General features: G+C 42.0%; 2 protein-coding genes across 3 annotated transcripts; one reads left to right on the forward strand and one right to left on the reverse strand.

The window, feature by feature from the left end:
- Positions 1 to 266: 266 nt before the first annotated feature.
- Positions 267 to 3243, forward strand: LOC149588723 (uncharacterized). 2 transcript variants are annotated; one of them, XM_089862198.1, is made up of 3 exons: positions 267 to 735; positions 796 to 933; positions 994 to 3243. In XM_089862198.1, exons 1-3 carry the CDS (start codon positions 366 to 368, stop codon positions 3189 to 3191), a joined length of 2706 nt encoding a protein of 901 aa, XP_089718324.1. In that variant the 5' UTR covers positions 267 to 365; the 3' UTR covers positions 3192 to 3243. The 2 variants fall into 2 exon arrangements, with proteins under 2 accessions (XP_089718324.1, XP_089718325.1); XM_089862199.1 differs by having other exon boundaries at positions 808 to 933.
- A 13735-nt stretch (positions 3244 to 16978) lies between these two features.
- LOC149588724 (uncharacterized) lies at positions 16979 to 19884 on the reverse strand. Its single transcript, XM_089862090.1, has 8 exons — positions 19637 to 19884; positions 19483 to 19568; positions 19149 to 19411; positions 18558 to 19081; positions 18388 to 18477; positions 17936 to 18015; positions 17237 to 17389; positions 16979 to 17154 (listed from the first exon to the last, which is right to left on the reverse strand). Exons 2-8 carry the CDS (start codon positions 19556 to 19558, stop codon positions 16979 to 16981), a joined length of 1362 nt encoding a protein of 453 aa, XP_089718216.1. The 5' UTR covers positions 19559 to 19568; positions 19637 to 19884.
- Positions 19885 to 21024: the final 1140 nt, after the last annotated feature.

Below are 21024 nucleotides of genomic sequence, written 5' to 3' on the forward strand. Positions count from 1 at the left end.
TAGATTGAATTAAGGACTCCATTAATCGGAATTTCTTTGGAAATCCATAACTAGACATTTTCTTCTATCAAAAACCGATTAATATAAGAAGAACGTTGTACCTAGCAAATTCCCTACCTGTCCTCGACTACTTTCAATGTAATCTCAGATTAATAACCCCTGGATATGAAAGGCAAGCAAAACCGGGCGATTTCAAATAGTATCGCCATGTGGCGCCCTCAGACGGCAAAACGTAGAACTTTGTTACCCCATGCAGACGACGCAGTTTGAATTGTACGGTTGTACCGGCAAGGCCTAGTAAACGAAAACGGTTTTTTTTTGTGTCTACTTCGATATTAAGTTAAAGACATTAAATATTTAAAAAAATGCCTAGCAAACGCTGTTCTTACGCAAATTGTAAGAGTGACTATAGGTATAGTGATAAACCAAACATGAAGAACGTGAGGTTCTTTAAATTTCCAAGTTCAAGGATTCATTTTGATCGTAGTAAAGAATGGGTTAAGGCTTGTGGTCGCGCAGACTTTAGCATAAAAAACTTGTTAGAGAGGGACAAAAATAACAAATTAAAAACGTACTGGATTTGCTCAAAACATTTCGTTGAGAATGAACCAACGAAACAGAATCCTAACCCAATTAATAGTACCAAGCTGGTAGTAAAAAAGATGGGCCGTAGGTGTGAGGCGACGAAAGAGGATGAAGCTGCTGAAATGTTAATGGCGCTTGGAAACATTTCAGGTAACAGTCATTTCTGTAAATGCATGTAGCATAAGACTAATTAGAACAAATTCAATATAGTTGAGATTGCAGAAATAGATGGAATTAGTTTCAATGATGGCATGGAAAATGCATCAGTTATAAATATAGACCACAGCTGTGAGGCAGTTAAAGAGGACAAAGCTATTGAAACGATAATGGAACTGGGAAACAATTCCGGTAACCGTTATTTCTGTAAATGCATGCAACTTAAGACTAATGAGAACAAATTCGTTATAGTTGAGATTGCAGAAAGATTTTTCATAGATGGGATGAGTTTAAATGATAGCGGGGAAAACCTATCAGTAGCTGTTCACCCCAACTTATGCAGTGAACATTTTTTGGAGCCAGTTAATTCAGAATTGCTGTTTAGAAATGTTTGGGAAGCTTTCTCTGCTCCAGACGGATGGTTTAAAACCATTAAAACCGAAAGATATGATGCACTTGAAGTTTTTAAAATCCTTCATGATTCTGTTATTTTAAAACTTCTTGTTAATGAAGATAACTCCATTTCTCTATACATTTGGAATGACGTCATAGAAAAGACTCATTATATTTTTCAAGAAATACCACAAGTAGTTGATTGCCCTGAGTCCCTTCTTCAAGTCTTGAAAGTCATAGATACTTGGTCACTTTGTTGCGGAAATGACGAAGAAACATTTAAAAAATGTTACCTATCTATAAAGCGCAAAAGTGGATATATTTGTAAAAACACTCAGGCAATAAGAGCAACTAAATGCTCTATCATTTTCAAACCAACATATCAAAGAAGCAAAAGATGTATGGCTTGTGTTTTATTTCGTCCTCAACTGAGAAGTATAATATTCAAATACAAAAGGCGGAATTTTGATGTAGTGACTAAATGTAAAAGAAAATACAAAACTATGAAGAAAGATGACTTAATCAAAAAGGTTAAAGCAGCAAAAAAGATAGAACGTTCTTATGAGCGTAAGCTTTCACGCCGAGATGAAAAATTAAAATCATACATTGAAGAAAAAGGGAAAAAAATTGATAAGCTATCTAGCGAAGGATTCGCGAAAATATTGAAGAATCACGTTAACGATGATGAAAATGAGTTTGCTAGGGAATTTTTGATGGAACAAATAAAAATGCTTGACAAAAACCCAAAATCCCGGAAATGGCATCCAAACATAATTAAATGGTGTATTTATATGCGTTCAAAATCGCCCTCTGCTTATCGAGCTTTACAAGAATCACGAGCGTTGCAGCTTCCAACTGAAAGAACCCTTCATAATTATTCAAAGAATATGCTACAAAAACCAGGTCTCTCCAAAGAAACTCTATTGTATTTCCAAGAAGAGTTCAACAAAGTCTCAAAAAAGGAACATGAAAAATATGTTTGTTTAAGCATTGATGAAATGAAGGTTCAACAGGATATCATATATCATAAAAGTACTGGAGAAATATCCGGATTTGTAGAGTTAGATGATGCGCTTGAAAAACTTCGAAGCATTGAAGAAAGATCTAAATCCCAAGACGAACCCTTGGAATTAGCCACTCATGTCATGCAAATCATGGTTCGTGGGATAACTACTTCCTTAAAATACCCTTTATCGTTTTATCCAACGGCGTCATTAAACGCAGAAACATTAAACCACTTAGTGTGGAATACTATTAGAAGATTAGAAGGAATAGGCTGTAGGGTTTTATGCGTGGTCGGAGATGGAGCATCCTCAAACCGAAAGTTTTTCCAAATGAACTATGGTACTGATCATTTTTGTGAAAATGGATTTGCTAGATCTGAAGAAAGGCCATTGTATTTCATATATGACATTCCACACATTATGAAGACTGCAAGAAATTGTCTTTCTAAAAGTGGTTTGCCAAAGTTCACAAAAAAGAAAATATCTAAAGGAAAAAAGAAAACTAATGTAAAGGCTGAGCTTCCTACCAGAAGGATGATCAAAAACAACAAGGAAATCTTATGGTCGCATCTTGAGGAGTTATACAAAATTGACTCGTCTAATATTATTAGAAAACTTCCTAAACTAAAATTTGAGCACATATATCTGGATTCTTATTCTCGCATGAGAGTTAAGCTAGCGACACAGGTTCTAAGTGAGAGTGTAGCATTGGCCATGGAGGACATTTTGGGGGAAAAAGCAAGCGAAACTGTCAAATTCATTCGTTTAATGGATAAATTTTTTGATATCATGAATGTATCGAATTACGCTACAGGAAAGCGGCAGAAAAATGATAACAAACGTCCTATTGAAAGTGTGGAAGATGAGCGATTAAATTGGTTGCAGACAGAGTTTCTTTCATATTTTGAAGATTGGGAAAAAGAAATAGATGATAAGTATCCCGCTTTTTCTAAAGCTGAGAGAAAGATGATGCAATTAAGTCAAGAAACTCTAGAGGGCATCCGTATTTCAACTAATTCCATTATTCAAATTATCCGCTTCTTATTAAATTAATCAAAAATGTCTTGATTAGAATCAAGACCTAAAAAGTGTCGATAAGACTGAGGTTATCACTTGTCTGAAGGATCAGATATTAATTTTTCTTTATAATTGAAACTTAAATGCATGCTTAAGAAAAACCAACGTTCCATTACCGTTTTCCGTTGAAATAAATTATTTTACTGGTAATCAATTTCAAAAATTTACTTATCTCGGCTTTTCGACCACAATTCCATTCCCCGAAAACATTTTATCATTACATTAATTAGTTTTGGGAGAGTACGTGTATGGTTTTGCGTTTTAAAAGGTTCCTAAAGACGTTACATCCCCATTCGTGACCGGCACGCTTCGCAGTGGAACATTTCAATTATTCTAAAACCAATGGCGCCAAATTCAATAGGGACAGAAAGGTTTTTACTCGCGGTTTTGCAAAATGATGTAATATCAAGTGTACTTTAGTCAACCGTCGTATTCTTCTTTCTCTTAGTTCTGGGCATGATCAGTGTTACTGCCCAATTTCTCTACTTTCTAACAATGGTTAGAGACTATTTGATATAGCACGTCACAACGTTATATACATTTGTAAATTCTAAGTAGCACAAAAGGAAAAAGAATCCATTTTTTATATTTTGGTTTGAAATAAATAAATTCAAAATTCAGCAAAAAGAGAGGAAAGTTTGCTTCAAGTTAGCAGAGGAACATGGTAGTGAAAATAGTATTCTAGAATTTTGTTCGTTCAAACCTTAATATATCATGAAAAATTCAAGTGAGGAGGCGGCACTACCTAGAAAGGTTGATTTTGGCAGATAACAGCGAAAAAATTAAGTTATACACACACTGGGACTATGGGAGAGTTTCAGGGCCGCAGATCGCACATGATGAAATTTCAACTCCAGTTTACATCAATTCTCCCTGGTCGTGCTAGTAGCAGGTTAAGCTATAGTTTGCTCAGGTCCCTTTAGTCTCGAAAGGGTTATATAGTGCTTGTAACTTTAAAAAAGTTGTTGTCATGGCTAAACAGACCGCTATTACAGTTTTTTATTGTTTTATAGGTTTTTTTGACACGTTATCTCCCTAAAGTAATTAATGTAATGATAAAATGTTTTCGGGGAATGGAATTGTGGTCGAAAAGCCGAGATAAGTAAATTTTTGAAATTCATTACCAGTAAAATAATTTATTTCAACGGAAAACGGTAATGGAACGTTGGTTTTTCTTAAGCATGCATTTAAGTTTCAATTAAAAAGAAAAATTAATATCTGATCCTTCAGACAAGTGATAACCTCAGTCTTATCGACACTTTTTAGGTCTTGATTCTAATCAAGACATTTTTGATTAATATCTGTTCCTTCAGTCTTCACTTTAATTAAGAATGTTAAGAAACTGTTTTACATTTACAAAATCTGCATTAAGCAGAAACATATATAAAGGGGAAAATAACTTTAGCTCAATCAGACATTTATTTATAATGATAAAAAAAACGTAAATCAATAAAAGTTTGTATTCTTATTGTATTTAACATAATACAATTTTTTACAATCATTTATTGAAACGCGAGGCGCCTCCCTAAAAATTCCAGAAATAGGACCAAATTGACAATTAAACCCAATATGAAATTCGGATATCCTTAAAACTTCATAAAGACGATCCGAGATTGTCAGTTTCAAACTTTTTTGTAGAATAAACTAACGTCTGTTTGATATTAAGCTTAAAACCTTAAACAAAATATAGTCAGGGCTACCCTAAAAGTTCACAAAGATGATCCAAGATTGTTAATACGCCTAAAAAGTGCCATCTTCAAAATATGTAGCCGGGGAAAAGAGAGCGTGATCGAGTGGGATATGCTAGTGGTTGGAAGTCGCGGGGGTTGGGACAGGGATAAGGGAGTTGAGATGGATTGGAAATGATGATGGGCGACCTGCGGCACCCTATCTCTCCCAATGTACCTCGCGCACGCCCCTACCCTTCGGTAGGCGATTGCTAAGTGCTGCCGCGTAGCTCCATTTTATTTGTATGAGAACTAGCTTCTATTTTGAAGATAGAGGGAGCGCCTTTTACAATTTCGTCCAGTACGACCCTACCTAACCGCTGAGGATGCTGGGAGGACTATGGTGCCGTAGGTGGGGGTACACAGGCAACGCTATAGGTATGGTGGTTTCCACTCCAATCCTCTCTCCTTCAAGGTTGGGACTCCAGGCAAAGTCGACTTCATCACGCACTCGACAACGCAAAGCAACTCGCGCCAGCGTGGGAATTAAGGCGGTGACACAGGGCAAATGACCAGTTTAAAAAATGCCTGGTCCAGTTCAAAAATTAAATCGGAGGGGGGGGGGTCAGTGGTCCACGAGACTACTAAGAAAGTTCAAGGTTAACCAGACTCCATACATTAAAATTCTAATATTTTAATTATCCACTTTTTTAGCAGACGACGTGCTCTGGTCAATGGTCACGGACCAGTTTATTTATTCCAAGTCAGGAAAGTCGCTGGCCTATTGTCCAGTTTAAAAAATGCTTATTTGGTCACGGGCCAGAAAACTCACGTAAACGCGACGCGAATGACGGAAACTACGTATTTTAAGAGTGAGGAGAGGCAAAATAGCCCGGCCTCCTTTTACGTCCCCCCTTGTATTTTGAAAGTGGGACTGGGACTATGGCGCGCGAATACTGAGGCATCTTATACCTTCTCCCTAGTGAACTAGATATCGCTTCTTGGTAAAACTTTATATAACTAAAACCATGAGTTTATAACATCCGTTCCATAACAAAGTTCATACAACTTTTGGAAAACAAATTTCCATGAGATTTCCCAGGCTTTTCCCCATATACTTCCCTGAGTTTTCTAGGTTTTTCCCGTATATGGAGTATCCTATGGAGCAAATGTTAACGAAGGAGGGAAGGGGCAAATAGGATTATTACATAATCAAAGGATATCCCCGTATCTCTAATATAACCAGAGTTACGATCTTCCAAAATTTAGTGTAATGTTAATCCTATGGAAGAGGCAAAATACCTACAAGCACCCGGGGCAAGTACATACAAGCCCTCACACGCACCTAAAAGTACCCGGGCAAGTACCTACAAGCCCTCACAAGCACCCGGGGCAAGTACATACAAGCCCTCACAAGCACCTAAAAGTACCCGGGGCAAGTACCTACAAGCACCCGAAGCAAGTACCTACAAGCACCCGGAGCAAGTACCTACAAGCACCCGGAGCAAGTACCTACAAGCACCCGGGGCCCGTACCTACAAGCTCCCAGGAGCACCCGGGGCAAGTACCTACAAGCACCCTGGGCAAGCACCCAGGAGCACCCGGGGCAAGTACCTACAAGCACCCGGGGTAAGAACCCAGAGGCACCCGGGGCAAGTACCCACAAGTACCTACAAGCACCCACAAGTACCTACAAGCACCCACAAGTACCTACAAGCACCCACAAGTACCTACAAGCACCCACAAAAACCTACAAGCACCCACAAAAACCTACAAGCACCCACAAGTACCTACAAGTACCCACAAGTACCTACAAGTACCCACAGGTACCTACAAGCACCCACAAAAACCTACAAGCACCCACAAAAACCTACAAGCACCCACAAAAACCTACAAGCACCCACAAGTACCTACAAGTACCCACAAGTACCTACAAGCACCCACAAGTACCTACAAGCACCCACAAAAACCTACAAGAACCCACAAAAACCTACAAGCACCCACAAGTACCTACAAGTACCCACAAGTACCTACAAGTACCCACAGGTACCTACAAGCACCCACAAAAACCTACAAGCACCCACAAGTACCTACAAGTACCCACAAGTACCCACAAGTACCCACAAGTACCTACAAGTACCTACAAGCACCCACAAGTACCTACAAGCACCCACAAGTACCTACAAGTACCCACAAGTACCCACAAGTACCAAGTACCTACAAGTACCCACAGGTACCTACAGGTACCCACAAGTACCCACAAGTACCTACAAGTACCCACAAGTACCCACAAGTACCTACAAGCACCTACAAGTACCCACAAGTACCTATAAGCACCCACAAGTACCCACAAGTACCTACAAGCACCCACAAGTACCCACAAGCACCTACAAGCACCCACAAGTACCTACAAGTACCCACAAGTACCCACAAGTACCTACAAGTACCCACAAGTACCCACAAGTACCTACAAGTACCCACAAGTACCTACAAGCACCTACAAGTACCCACGAGTACCTACAAGTACCTACAAGTACCCATAAGCACCTACAAGTACCTACAAGTACCCACAAGTACCTACAAGCACCTACAAGTACCTACAAGTACCTACAAGTACCCACAAGTACCTACAAGCACCTACAAGTACCCACAAGTACCCACAAGTACCTACAAGTACCCACAATTACCTACAAGCACCCACAAGTACCCATAAGTACCTACAAGCACCTACAAGTACCCATAAGTACCTACAAGCACCTACAAGTACCCACAAGTACCTACAAGCACCCGCAAGTACCTACAAGCACCCGCAAGTACCTACAAACATCCACAGGCACCTACAAACACCCACAAGCACCAACAAGCACCCACAAGTACCTACAAGTACCCACAAGTACCTACAAGCACCCACAAGTACCTACAAACACCCACAAGCACCTACAAACACCCACAAGCACCTACGAGCACCCACAAGCACCTACGAGCACCCACAAGTACCTACAAGTACCCACAAGTACCTACAAGCACCCACAAGTACCTACAAGCACCCACAAGTACCTACAAACACCCACAAGCACCTACAAACACCCACAAGCACCTACGAGCACCCACAAGCACCTACGAGCACCCACAAGTACCTACAAGTACCCACAAGTACCTACAAGCACCCACAAGCACCCACGAGCACCTACAAGCACCCACAAGTACCTACAAGCACCCACAAGCACCCACAAGACCCTACAAGCACCCACAAGTACCTACAAGCACCCACAAGTACCTACAAGCACCCACAAGTACCTACAAGCACCCCCAAGTACCTACAAGCACCCCCAAGTACCTACAAGCACCCACAAGTACCTACAAGCACCCACAAGCACCTACAAGTACCCATAAGTACCTACAAGTACCTACAAGCACCAACAAGTACCTATAAGCACCCACAAGCACCCACAAGTACCTACAAGCACCCACAAAAACCTACAAGCACCCACAAAAACCTACAAGCACCCACAAGTACCTACAAGTACCCACAAGTACCTACAAGCACCCACAAGTACCCACAAGTACCTACAAGCACCCACAAGTACCTACAAGCACCCACAAAAACCTACAAGCACCCACAAAAACCTACAAGCACCCACAAGTACCTACAAGTACCCACAAGTACCTACAAGTACCCACAGGTACCTACAAGCACCCACAAAAACCTACAAGCACCCACAAGTACCTACAAGTACCCACAAGTACCCACAAGTACCCACAAGTACCTACAAGTACCTACAAGCACCCACAAGTACCTACAAGTACCCACAAGTACCCACAAGTACCCACAATTACCTACAAGTACCTACAAGTACCCACAAGTACCTACAAGCACCCGCAAGTACCTACAAGCACCCGCAAGTACGTACAAACATCCACAGGCACCTACAAACACCCACAAGCACCAACAAGCACCCACAAGTACCTACAAGTACCCACAAGTACCTACAAGCACCCACAAGTACCTACAAACACCCACAAGCACCTACAAACACCCACAAGCACCTACGAGCACCCACAAGCACCTACGAGCACCCACAAGCACCTACGAGCACCCACAAGTACCTACAAGCACCCACAAGTACCTACAAGCACCCACAAGTACCTACAAACACCCACAAGCACCTACAAACACCCACAAGCACCTACGAGCACCCACAAGCACCTACGAGCACCCACAAGTACCTACAAGTACCCACAAGTACCTACAAGTACCCACAGGTACCTACAGGTACCCACAAGTACCCACAAGTACCTACAAGTACCCACAAGTACCCACAAGTACCTACAAGCACCTACAAGTACCCACAAGTACCTATAAGCACCCACAAGTACCCACAAGTACCTACAAGCACCCACAAGTACCCACAAGCACCTACAAGCACCCACAAGTACCCACAAGTACCCACAAGTACCTACAAGTACCCACAAGTACCTACAAGCACCTACAAGTACCCACGAGTACCTACAAGTACCTACAAGTACCCATAAGCACCTACAAGTACCTACAAGTACCCACAAGTACCTACAAGCACCTACAAGTACCTACAAGTACCTACAAGTACCCACAAGTACCTACAAGCACCTACAAGTACCCACAAGTACCCACAAGTACCTACAAGTACCCACAATTACCTACAAGCACCCACAAGTACCTACAAGCACCCACAAGTACCCATAAGTACCTACAAGCACCTACAAGTACCCATAAGTACCTACAAGCTCCTACAAATACCCACAAGTACCTACAAGCACCCGCAAGTACCTACAATCACCCGCAAGTACCTACAAACATCCACAGGCACCTACAAACACCCACAAGCACCAACAAGCACCCACAAGTACCTACAAGTACCCACAAGTACCTACAAGCACCCACAAGTACCTACAAACACCCACAAGCACCTACAAACACCCACAAGCACCTACGAGCACCCACAAGCACCTACGAGCACCCACAAGTACCTACAAGTACCCACAAGTACCTACAAGCACCCACAAGTACCTACAAGCACCCACAAGTACCTACAAACACCCACAAGCACCTACAAACACCCACAAGCACCTACGAGCACCCACAAGCACCTACGAGCACCCACAAGTACCTACAAGTACCCACAAGTACCTACAAGCACCCACAAGCACCCACGAGCACCTACAAGCACCCACAAGTACCTACAAGCACCCACAAGCACCCACAAGACCCTACAAGCACCCACAAGTACCTACAAGCACCCACAAGTACCTACAAGCACCCCCAAGTACCTACAAGCACCCCCAAGTACCTACAAGCACCCACAAGTACCTATAAGCACCCACAAGCACCCACAAGTACCTACAAGCACCCACAAAAACCTACAAGCACCCACAAAAACCTACAAGCACCCACAAGTACCTACAAGTACCCACAAGTACCTACAAGCACCCACAAGTACCTACAAGTACCCACAAGTACCTACAAGCACCCGCAAGTACCTACAAGCACCCACAAAAACCTACAAGCACCCACAAGTACCTACAAGTACCCACAAGTACCTACAAGTACCCACAGGTACCTACAAGCACCCACAAAAACCTACAAGCACCCACAAGTACCTACAAGTACCCACAAGTACCCACAAGTACCCACAAGTACCTACAAGTACCTACAAGCACCCACAAGTACCTACAAGTACCCACAAGTACCCACAAGTACCCACAATTACCTACAAGTACCTACAAGTACCCACAAGTACCTACAAGCACCCGCAAGTACCTACAAGCACCCGCAAGTACCTACAAACATCCACAGGCACCTACAAACACCCACAAGCACCAACAAGCACCCACAAGTACCTACAAGTACCCACAAGTACCTACAAGCACCCACAAGTACCTACAAACACCCACAAGCACCTACAAACACCCACAAGCACCTACGAGCACCTACGAGCACCCACAAGTACCTAAAAGTACCCACAAGTACCTACAAGCACCCACAAGTACCTACAAGCACCCACAAGTACCTACAAACACCCACAAGCACCTACAAACACCCACAAGCACCTACGAGCACCCACAAGCACCTACGAGCACCCACAAGTACCTACAAGTACCCACAAGTACCTACAAGCACCTACGAGCACCCACAAGTACCTACAAGTACCCACAAGTACCTACAAGCACCCACAAGCACCCACGAGCACCTACAAGCACCCACAAGTACCTACAAGCACCCACAAGCACCCACAAGACCCTACAAGCACCCACAAGTACCTACAAGCACCCACAAGTACCTACAAGCACCCCCAAGTACCTACAAGCACCCCCAAGTACCTACAAGCACCCACAAGTACCTACAAGCACCCACAAGCACCTACAAGTACCCATAAGTACCTACAAGTACCTACAAGCACCCACAAGTACCTATAAGCACCCACAAGCACCCACAAGTACCTACAAGCACCCACAAAAACCTACAAGTACCCACAAGTACCTACAAGCACCCACAAGTACCTACAAGTACCCACAAGTACCTACAAGCACTCACAAGTACCTACAAGTACCCACAAGTACCTACAAGTACCCACAGGTACCTACAAGCACCCACAAAAACCTACAAGCACCCACAAGTACCTACAAGTACCCACAAGTACCCACAAGTACCTACAAGTACCTACAAGCACCCACAAGTACCTACAAGTACCCACAAGTACCCACAAGTACCCACAATTACCTACAAGTACCTACAAGTACCCACAAGTACCTACAAGTACCCACAAGTACCCACAAGTACCCACAAGTACCTACAAGTACCCACGAGTACCTACAAGTACCCACGAGTACCTACAAGTACCCACGAGTACCCATAAGCACCCACAAGTACCCACAAGTACCCACAAGTACCTACAAGTACCCACGAGTACCTACAAGCACCCACAAGTACCTACAAACACCCACAAGCACCTACAAACACCCACAAGCACCTACGAGCACCCACAAGCACCTACGAGCACCCACAAGTACCTACAAGTACCCACAAGTACCTACAAGCACCCACAAGCACCCACGAGCACCTACAAGCACCCACAAGTACCTACAAGCACCCACAAGCACCCACAAGACCCTACAAGCACCCACAAGTACCTACAAGCACCCACAAGTACCTACAAGCACCCCCAAGTACCTACAAGCACCCCCAAGTACCTACAAGCACCCACAAGTACCTATAAGCACCCACAAGCACCCACAAGTACCTACAAGCACCCACAAAAACCTACAAGCACCCACAAAAACCTACAAGCACCCACAAGTACCTACAAGTACCCACAAGTACCTACAAGCACCCACAAGTACCTACAAGTACCCACAAGTACCTACAAGCACCCGCAAGTACCTACAAGCACCCACAAAAACCTACAAGCACCCACAAGTACCTACAAGTACCCACAAGTACCTACAAGTACCCACAGGTACCTACAAGCACCCACAAAAACCTACAAGCACCCACAAGTACCTACAAGTACCCACAAGTACCCACAAGTACCCACAAGTACCTACAAGTACCTACAAGCACCCACAAGTACCTACAAGTACCCACAAGTACCCACAAGTACCCACAATTACCTACAAGTACCTACAAGTACCCACAAGTACCTACAAGCACCCGCAAGTACCTACAAGCACCCGCAAGTACCTACAAACATCCACAGGCACCTACAAACACCCACAAGCACCAACAAGCACCCACAAGTACCTACAAGTACCCACAAGTACCTACAAGCACCCACAAGTACCTACAAACACCCACAAGCACCTACAAACACCCACAAGCACCTACGAGCACCTACGAGCACCCACAAGTACCTAAAAGTACCCACAAGTACCTACAAGCACCCACAAGTACCTACAAGCACCCACAAGTACCTACAAACACCCACAAGCACCTACAAACACCCACAAGCACCTACGAGCACCCACAAGCACCTACGAGCACCCACAAGCACCTACGAGCACCCACAAGCACCTACGAGCACCCACAAGTACCTACAAGTACCCACAAGTACCTACAAGCACCCACAAGTACCTACAAGCACCCACAAGTACCTACAAACACCCACAAGCACCTACAAACACCCACAAGCACCTACGAGCACCCACAAGCACCTACGAGCACCCACAAGTACCTACAAGTACCCACAAGTACCTACAAGCACCCACAAGCACCCACGAGCACCTACAAGCACCCACAAGTACCTACAAGCACCCACAAGCACCCACAAGACCCTACAAGCACCCACAAGTACCTACAAGCACCCACAAGTACCTACAAGCACCCCCAAGTACCTACAAGCACCCCCAAGTACCTACAAGCACCCACAAGTACCTATAAGCACCCACAAGCACCCACAAGTACCTACAAGCACCCACAAAAACCTACAAGCACCCACAAAAACCTACAAGCACCCACAAGTACCTACAAGTACCCACAAGTACCTACAAGCACCCACAAGTACCTACAAGTACCCACAAGTACCTACAAGCACCCGCAAGTACCTACAAGCACCCACAAAAACCTACAAGCACCCACAAGTACCTACAAGTACCCACAAGTACCTACAAGTACCCACAGGTACCTACAAGCACCCACAAAAACCTACAAGCACCCACAAGTACCTACAAGTACCCACAAGTACCCACAAGTACCCACAAGTACCTACAAGTACCTACAAGCACCCACAAGTACCTACAAGTACCCACAAGTACCCACAAGTACCCACAATTACCTACAAGTACCTACAAGTACCCACAAGTACCTACAAGCACCCGCAAGTACCTACAAGCACCCGCAAGTACCTACAAACATCCACAGGCACCTACAAACACCCACAAGCACCAACAAGCACCCACAAGTACCTACAAGTACCCACAAGTACCTACAAGCACCCACAAGTACCTACAAACACCCACAAGCACCTACAAACACCCACAAGCACCTACGAGCACCTACGAGCACCCACAAGTACCTAAAAGTACCCACAAGTACCTACAAGCACCCACAAGTACCTACAAGCACCCACAAGTACCTACAAACACCCACAAGCACCTACAAACACCCACAAGCACCTACGAGCACCCACAAGCACCTACGAGCACCCACAAGTACCTACAAGTACCCACAAGTACCTACAAGCACCTACGAGCACCCACAAGTACCTACAAGTACCCACAAGTACCTACAAGCACCCACAAGCACCCACGAGCACCTACAAGCACCCACAAGTACCTACAAGCACCCACAAGCACCCACAAGACCCTACAAGCACCCACAAGTACCTACAAGCACCCACAAGTACCTACAAGCACCCCCAAGTACCTACAAGCACCCCCAAGTACCTACAAGCACCCACAAGTACCTACAAGCACCCACAAGCACCTACAAGTACCCATAAGTACCTACAAGTACCTACAAGCACCCACAAGTACCTATAAGCACCCACAAGCACCCACAAGTACCTACAAGCACCCACAAAAACCTACAAGTACCCACAAGTACCTACAAGCACCCACAAGTACCTACAAGTACCCACAAGTACCTACAAGCACTCACAAGTACCTACAAGTACCCACAAGTACCTACAAGTACCCACAGGTACCTACAAGCACCCACAAAAACCTACAAGCACCCACAAGTACCTACAAGTACCCACAAGTACCCACAAGTACCTACAAGTACCTACAAGCACCCACAAGTACCTACAAGTACCCACAAGTACCCACAAGTACCTACAAGTACCTACAAGTACCTACAAGTACCCACAAGTACCTACAAGTACCCACAAGTACCCACAAGTACCCACAAGTACCTACAAGTACCCACGAGTACCTACAAGTACCCACGAGTACCTACAAGTACCCACGAGTACCCATAAGCACCCACAAGTACCCACAAGTACCCACAAGTACCTACAAGTACCCACGAGTACCTACAAGTACCCACGAGTACCCATAAGCACCTACAAGTACCCACAAGTACCTACAAGTACCCACAAGTACCTACAAGTACCCACAAGTACCCACAAGTACCTACAAGCACCTACAAGTACCCACAAGTACCTATAAGCACCCACAAGTACCCACAAGCACCTACAAGCACCCACAAGTACCTACAAGTACCCACAAGTACCCACAAGTACCTACAAGTACCCACAAGTACCTACAAGTACCCACAAGTACCTACAAGTACCTACAAGTACCCACGAGTACCTACAAGCACCTACAAGTACCCACGAGTACCTACAAGTACCTACAAGTACCCATAAGCACCTACAAGTACCTACAAGTACCTACAAGTACCCACAAGTACCTACAAGCACCTACAAGTACCTACAAGTACCCACAAGTACCTACAAGCACCTACAAGTACCCACAAGTACCTACAAGTACCCACAAGTACCTACAAGCACCCACAAGTACCTACAAGCACCCACAAGTACCCATAAGTACCTACAAGCACCTACAAGTACCCATAAGTACCTACAAGCACCTACAAGTACCCACAAGTACCTACAAGCACCCGCAAGTACCTACAAGCACCCACAAGTACCTACAAAAACCCACAAGCACCTACAAACACCCACAAGCACCAACAAGCACCCACAAGTACCTACAAGTACCCACAAGTACCTACAAGCACCCACAAGTACCTACAAACACCCACAAGCACCTACAAACACCCACAAGCACCTACGAGCACCCACAAGCACCTACGAGCACCCACAAGTACCTACAAGTACCCACAAGTACCTACAAGCACCCACAAGCACCCACGAGCACCTACAAGCACCCACAAGTACCTACAAGCACCCACAAGCACCCACAAGACCCTACAAGCACCCACAAGTACCTACAAGCACCCACAAGTACCTACAAGCACCCCCAAGTACCTACAAGCACCCCCAAGTACCTACAAGCACCCACAAGTACCTACAAGCACCCACAAGCACCTACATGTACCCATAAGTACCTACAAGTACCTACAAGCACCCACAAGTACCTATAAGCACCCACAAGGACCCACAAGCACCTGCACGTATCCACAAGCACCCACAAGCACCCGGGCAAAGCACCAACAAGAGCTCAAACGCCATTACCAGCGGTCGGTAATCTAGCTTTATTACCAGCAGTCGGTAATCTACCCTAATTACCAGCAGTCGGTAATCTACCTTAATTACCAGCACTCGGTAATCTATCGTAATTACCAGCAGTCGGTAATATTGTTAAGTCACCTTTTTTTTTGCTGCCCCAAAGGCCGTTGGTTACATAATTTATTAGTGTGTGGGACCTTTTCCAAATTAACTTGTTAGCTCACACAAAGCTAGGTCCCCTTGTTTTTCAACAAGCACGAAAATTATACCAAATAGCTTTAAAAGTGCTAACGTCATAAGCTGACTCTTTACACTGCTTAAATGTCGCAGACTGGAATGGTTTTGAAAATTTAAAATTAAACATACTTAGACTTAATTATAATTAATGAAAATCGCTTAGCGCCAAGTAAAATGTTGTACCTTTCATTTAAAACCGTTTTCAAGTCTAACAAATGTGTAGTTATGTCTATAAGTGCCTGGACAAAATGGCCGTTTGCGAAAAAATTCACATGTTATTTCTATGGGAAATTTCCAGTTTTTCGTCAAAAGGGCTGATTAATTTTATGGAAATGAAAACCACCCTTAGCAACTATATTTTTTATAAAATAAACTAATTAATGGATCTCTTTGAAATTTTAACCACATATTCAGGGCCAGAATTGTAGTTCTGTGGAATTTTTTCAAAACAGTTTATACAATACAAAAAAAGTTACATCCAAACAAAAAACTCTCCTTATACATTAAGAGCAGTATGAAGTCTTATCTAAGAGAGCTACCGCTCTCATAGAATAAAATAAACTAATTAATGGATCTCTTTGAAATTTTAACCACATATTCAGGGCCAGAATTGTAGTTCTGTGGAATTTTTTCAAAACAGTTTATACAATACAAAAAAAGTTACATCCAAACAAAAAACTCTCCTTATACATTAAAGGTGCGTTTTCAAAGGCGCGTGTTGAGGGTATTTTTTAGCGAGAAGCGGACCGAGCGATTTTTTTTTCTCGCCAAGAAATTTTCTTTTTCTCGCTATCGCTTGCGTTAGCGATACTTTTTTGTCAACCGTTTTCATGTGCGCGATAAACGTGCATAGAGAGAGCGTTAAGCCTAATTTTTCAGTAAATGTTTTGCATTAGTTTTCTAAATAATAAACATTTTAGCCGAAGAAAAACACAACAAAAAAACGTACTATTCATCTCCATTTTCGTCACTACTTGCATCCATTTATTCTCTCTAAATCTGTTTGGCGATAAGCTCCATATAATGTCTCTTTTTCTAACTAAATCTATAAATTTTTCTTTATTTTCATCTAAAACTCTTTTATTTTCAGCTCGAATTAGGCCTAGTTATATATTTTCGTTTATTAAGAATTTTTTTTACCCATTTTTATATATATTTTCGTTTATTAAGAATTTTTTTTACCCATTTTTATATATATTTTCGTTTATTAAGAATTTTTTTTACCCATTTTTATATTCACTTTTAAAACTCGGAATAATTAGGCTTAAAACGTAGACTTTTAAGTCTCGCGCTGCACTTGAAACACGCGCCAAAGTTTTCGACGTTCCTATTGGCTATACGAAAAATATGACATAACAAACATTAAGCGAGAAAGAAAAACGCTTAGCGAGAATATCTAATTGAATCTGATCGGAGCGGGTAGCGATTTTTTTACCCGCTCGCGGCTTTTACTCGCACCCGCAAAAAATATCGCTTTAATGAAAACGGTTGCTCGTGGAGCGGGTTCGAGAATTTTTAATTTTTTCTCGCACCCGCTCGATTTTTACCCTCAACACGCGCCTTTGAAAACGCACCTTAAGCGCAGTATGAAGTCTTATCTAAGAGAGCTACCGCTCTCATAGAATAAAGGTGCAAAATACATTCTCACGACGCATTTGAATCAAGACTGTCTTGAGCAACATTTTGGAAAAGTACGATGTTTGCTTGGTGCTAATCACAACCCAAACGCTAAAGGTTACGGAGAGAGTAATGAAAAAACGCAAATAATTCGGTCATTTGTTAAGGCTCCAAAAATGGAAATAGTGGCCTTTTTTAGAGTAGCGTTAATTAATAAAGTTAGGACTCTAATTTTTTTGATAAATCTTGAAATTTGGAACCCACGAGTTCTAAATTAAAATTATTAAGGGATTTTCCTAAAATTAAAAACTTGTAAGGTTTTAAAAATAAAGTGAATAACAATCAGAAATTAACTTTGGTGTTTTGTAATTTTTTATCACTTTTTTCAAAATATCAATTTTTTACCATTTTTAATACATAAAATTCAAATTAATACTATAAACTTAATTTGAACATTAGATGACTAACTCTGATTTGAGTTACTAATTTCTAAGAGCTGCTTCCTTAGCCTCTTTTCTTTGATCTTTCTTTTGTTTGCAATTTGGTGCTTTTGTGAAAGGAATGTTTTTAAACCTGAACCGTAAATAGTTAGAAAAATGTTAACTATAGCTTTTAAAACTGAATCTTTTTTATCACAGTATCTATCTTCAGACCAGATTTCAGACCATTTAGATCTTACAATTTTACTAGCTAAAATATCAAATTCAGCTTTTAATCGAAGTTCTCTTGGGTATCGTTGAGCTGGGGAATTATATTTCTTGGCTATTGCAATAATTATCACAAACAATTCTTTAGTGCTGTCGTTAATGTGAATCAATTTCCCCCTGTCCTTTTTAACTGTCCAATTACTAGGTTCTGACATTCTGTCCTGCTCGCCCAAAGACATCCTTTCCATAATGAAGGTAAACAAATCAGTAGGAACTTTTCTCTTAATAGATCTGATGACAGAACCTCCAACATAATATACAGCTTCAAGATCATGGTTTTCAGCTGTTTCAAACTGTAGTAACTTGAAGTTTTCCAAGTAATTTTCTTCGCCTGTGGCTACCGGAACATTTCTCTCTTCGGGTTTTGTAATGGTAACAGATTCATTCAAAATTTCATCAAACATTTCTACCATGATGGTATGTGATATGTACCGTATATCGTACACTGACGTTAAAATGGGAACATTGTCCTAAAGTATAAACTTATAAGTGATTTCTTCTCACAACCAACAGACAAATATTTCAATATTTACTAACCTCGACAATATTAATTATGTGATTCTTTATATCACAGTTCCTAAATAGCTTTTGGCATTCCTCAACGTAATTTTCCCTCGTTAGGTTTGTCATAAGAGAAAACTTATCAAGGTAAATTTCCTTGAGTGCGTAGAAGGAAACCAATTCTTTTGCACATATCTTAATAGCTTTAGATAAATCACAGTCCATGCCTTGGTCGGAGGTAGTAATCATATTATTAAATGCTTGCTTGCATATAATTTCAAAGTTATTTGAAATAACACCTGTAAATAGTAATTGGCCTGTTGGGATTGCACTTAAATGTAACCATTTACAAATTAATTATAAAATTTACCTTCCACCTTTTCCCAAAACGATAATTCTGGAACCAATATTGCACTTGAATCACTATCTGTCTCTGAATCATCCATTATTGCTTTTCTGTCATTTGAGTTATCAAATTTATAGTTTAATCTAATTTTTATATAAATAAAAAACAAAAAACCTACCTAATTTAGTGAACAAAACCTCCGGACCAGGTACCGGGATTAGAAGACTCAGAAGAAAAAAAGAAACGGGAACCGCGGATGAAAAGTAGCCGAGGCTTAAAAAAGCATGGAGTAGCAGACGCGGTCACGCGCTTACTGAGTTTGTTTGGGGTAACTTGTTTCGAAGTTTTGACTATAGGGGCGCTAGAGATGCCGATGCCCTATTCAAGTATGCCTCCCTATTTCCTTTCATATCCAGGGGTTATTAATCTGAGATGTAATGAAGGGAAGGGAGTGGCCTATAATTTCAAAACTCGTGCTCGCCATCTTTCGGCCTTATTCTCTTATATTTTGGGCTTTAAAGATGGATACTGTATAAGGCATGTAAATAATATTTTAGTACAAAGCAAAAACTACACAATTAAAGAAACTGCAATTTAAAGAAACTTAAATTAAATATAATCTTAACTCTTAAGGGAGACTCTCAGCTGAAAATTTTAGTGCCGTGTTTTATTTTTTCCTGGTTTGTTTTCATTAAATATGAAGTCTCTTATTTTTTTCTGATTTTTCAAACATTTTTTTCAATGAAAATAAATTTTTTTAAAATTTGTTAGGCTTAGCAATGGGTTTCGATTTTAGCACACTTACCTACCGGCCAATAAAAACCTCTTTAGGGATAGAGACAAATCAACCAATCCCGTGAAGTTTAGATTATATTTAGTCGTATGCTGTCTGCTTCAAAGTTCAAATAGGAAAAGTAGAGTTTCCAAGGTCGGGATATAAGGATTGTTTTAGAGTGGCCTCGTGACCATTGACTCCCCGGGACCCGTCGTCTGCTAAAGTTTGAGGACGTTAGTAATTGTGTTGTAGATTGACTCTGCTGAGGTTTAAAAGATGGGTTTTTTAATTTTTTCAATCCCGAACGTCACAAAGAACACGGATCTTCCCATTCCTTGGACTAATAACTAGACATTCAGATTATCAGATATACAACAAAATTACGACACGCCGCGTTTTAATATAGTAAGTTTAAGAGAAAAATTTGAGTGTAAGTGAAACGTAAAAGCATAAACCTGCTAGTTATTAATGTTTCTTATCCGCTATTCGTTAAATGATCAAACCCGCGCCTTTCTTTTGAGCAGGCTGGGAAATAAGGATATTTTTTAAACTAGTCCTTTGGACCAGTGACCCCCTAGTATCTGAAATATTTAACTGGTCTCCGGACTGGTCGCAGCCTTTGCTCTCCAATAGATTTGCAATTAATAAACTGGTACTGAGGACCAGTAACCCCCACTTCTTCAATTAAAAAACTAGTCCAAGCAATTAATAAACTGGTTTTGGACCAGAGGAAGTGTGCTATTTCCCAGCCTGCTTTTGAGTTCTGAAAAGTAGAATATAGAATTCCGAAC

This window comes from Phalangium opilio, unplaced genomic scaffold, assembly GCF_054372755.1.
Source record: "Phalangium opilio isolate 3A_F unplaced genomic scaffold, DU_Popi_V2 ptg000537l_1, whole genome shotgun sequence".
Taxonomy (NCBI): Eukaryota; Metazoa; Arthropoda; class Arachnida; order Opiliones; family Phalangiidae; genus Phalangium; species Phalangium opilio.

What these genes read in the sequence shown, in the direction of transcription:
- LOC149588723 (XM_089862198.1), top strand. Translation starts at nt 366, where the DNA reads ATGCCTAGCAAACGCTGTTCTTACGCAAATTGTAAGAGTGACTATAGG. An exon ending in GGCGCTTGGAAACATTTCAG is followed by an intron (nt 736 to 795) that starts GTAACAGTCATT and finishes AATTCAATATAG; the next exon opens with TTGAGATTGCAGAAATAGAT. An exon ending in GGAACTGGGAAACAATTCCG is followed by an intron (nt 934 to 993) that starts GTAACCGTTATT and finishes AATTCGTTATAG; the next exon opens with TTGAGATTGCAGAAAGATTT.
- LOC149588724 (XM_089862090.1), bottom strand. Translation starts at nt 19,558, where the DNA reads ATGGATGATTCAGAGACAGATAGTGATTCAAGTGCAATATTGGTTCCA. An exon ending in GAAGCAGCTCTTAGAAATTA is followed by an intron (nt 18,016 to 18,387) that starts GTAACTCAAATC and finishes CGTAACCTTTAG; the next exon opens with CGTTTGGGTTGTGATTAGCA. An exon ending in GACGAAAATGGAGATGAATA is followed by an intron (nt 17,155 to 17,236) that starts GTACGTTTTTTT and finishes CTGAAAAATTAG; the next exon opens with GCTTAACGCTCTCTCTATGC.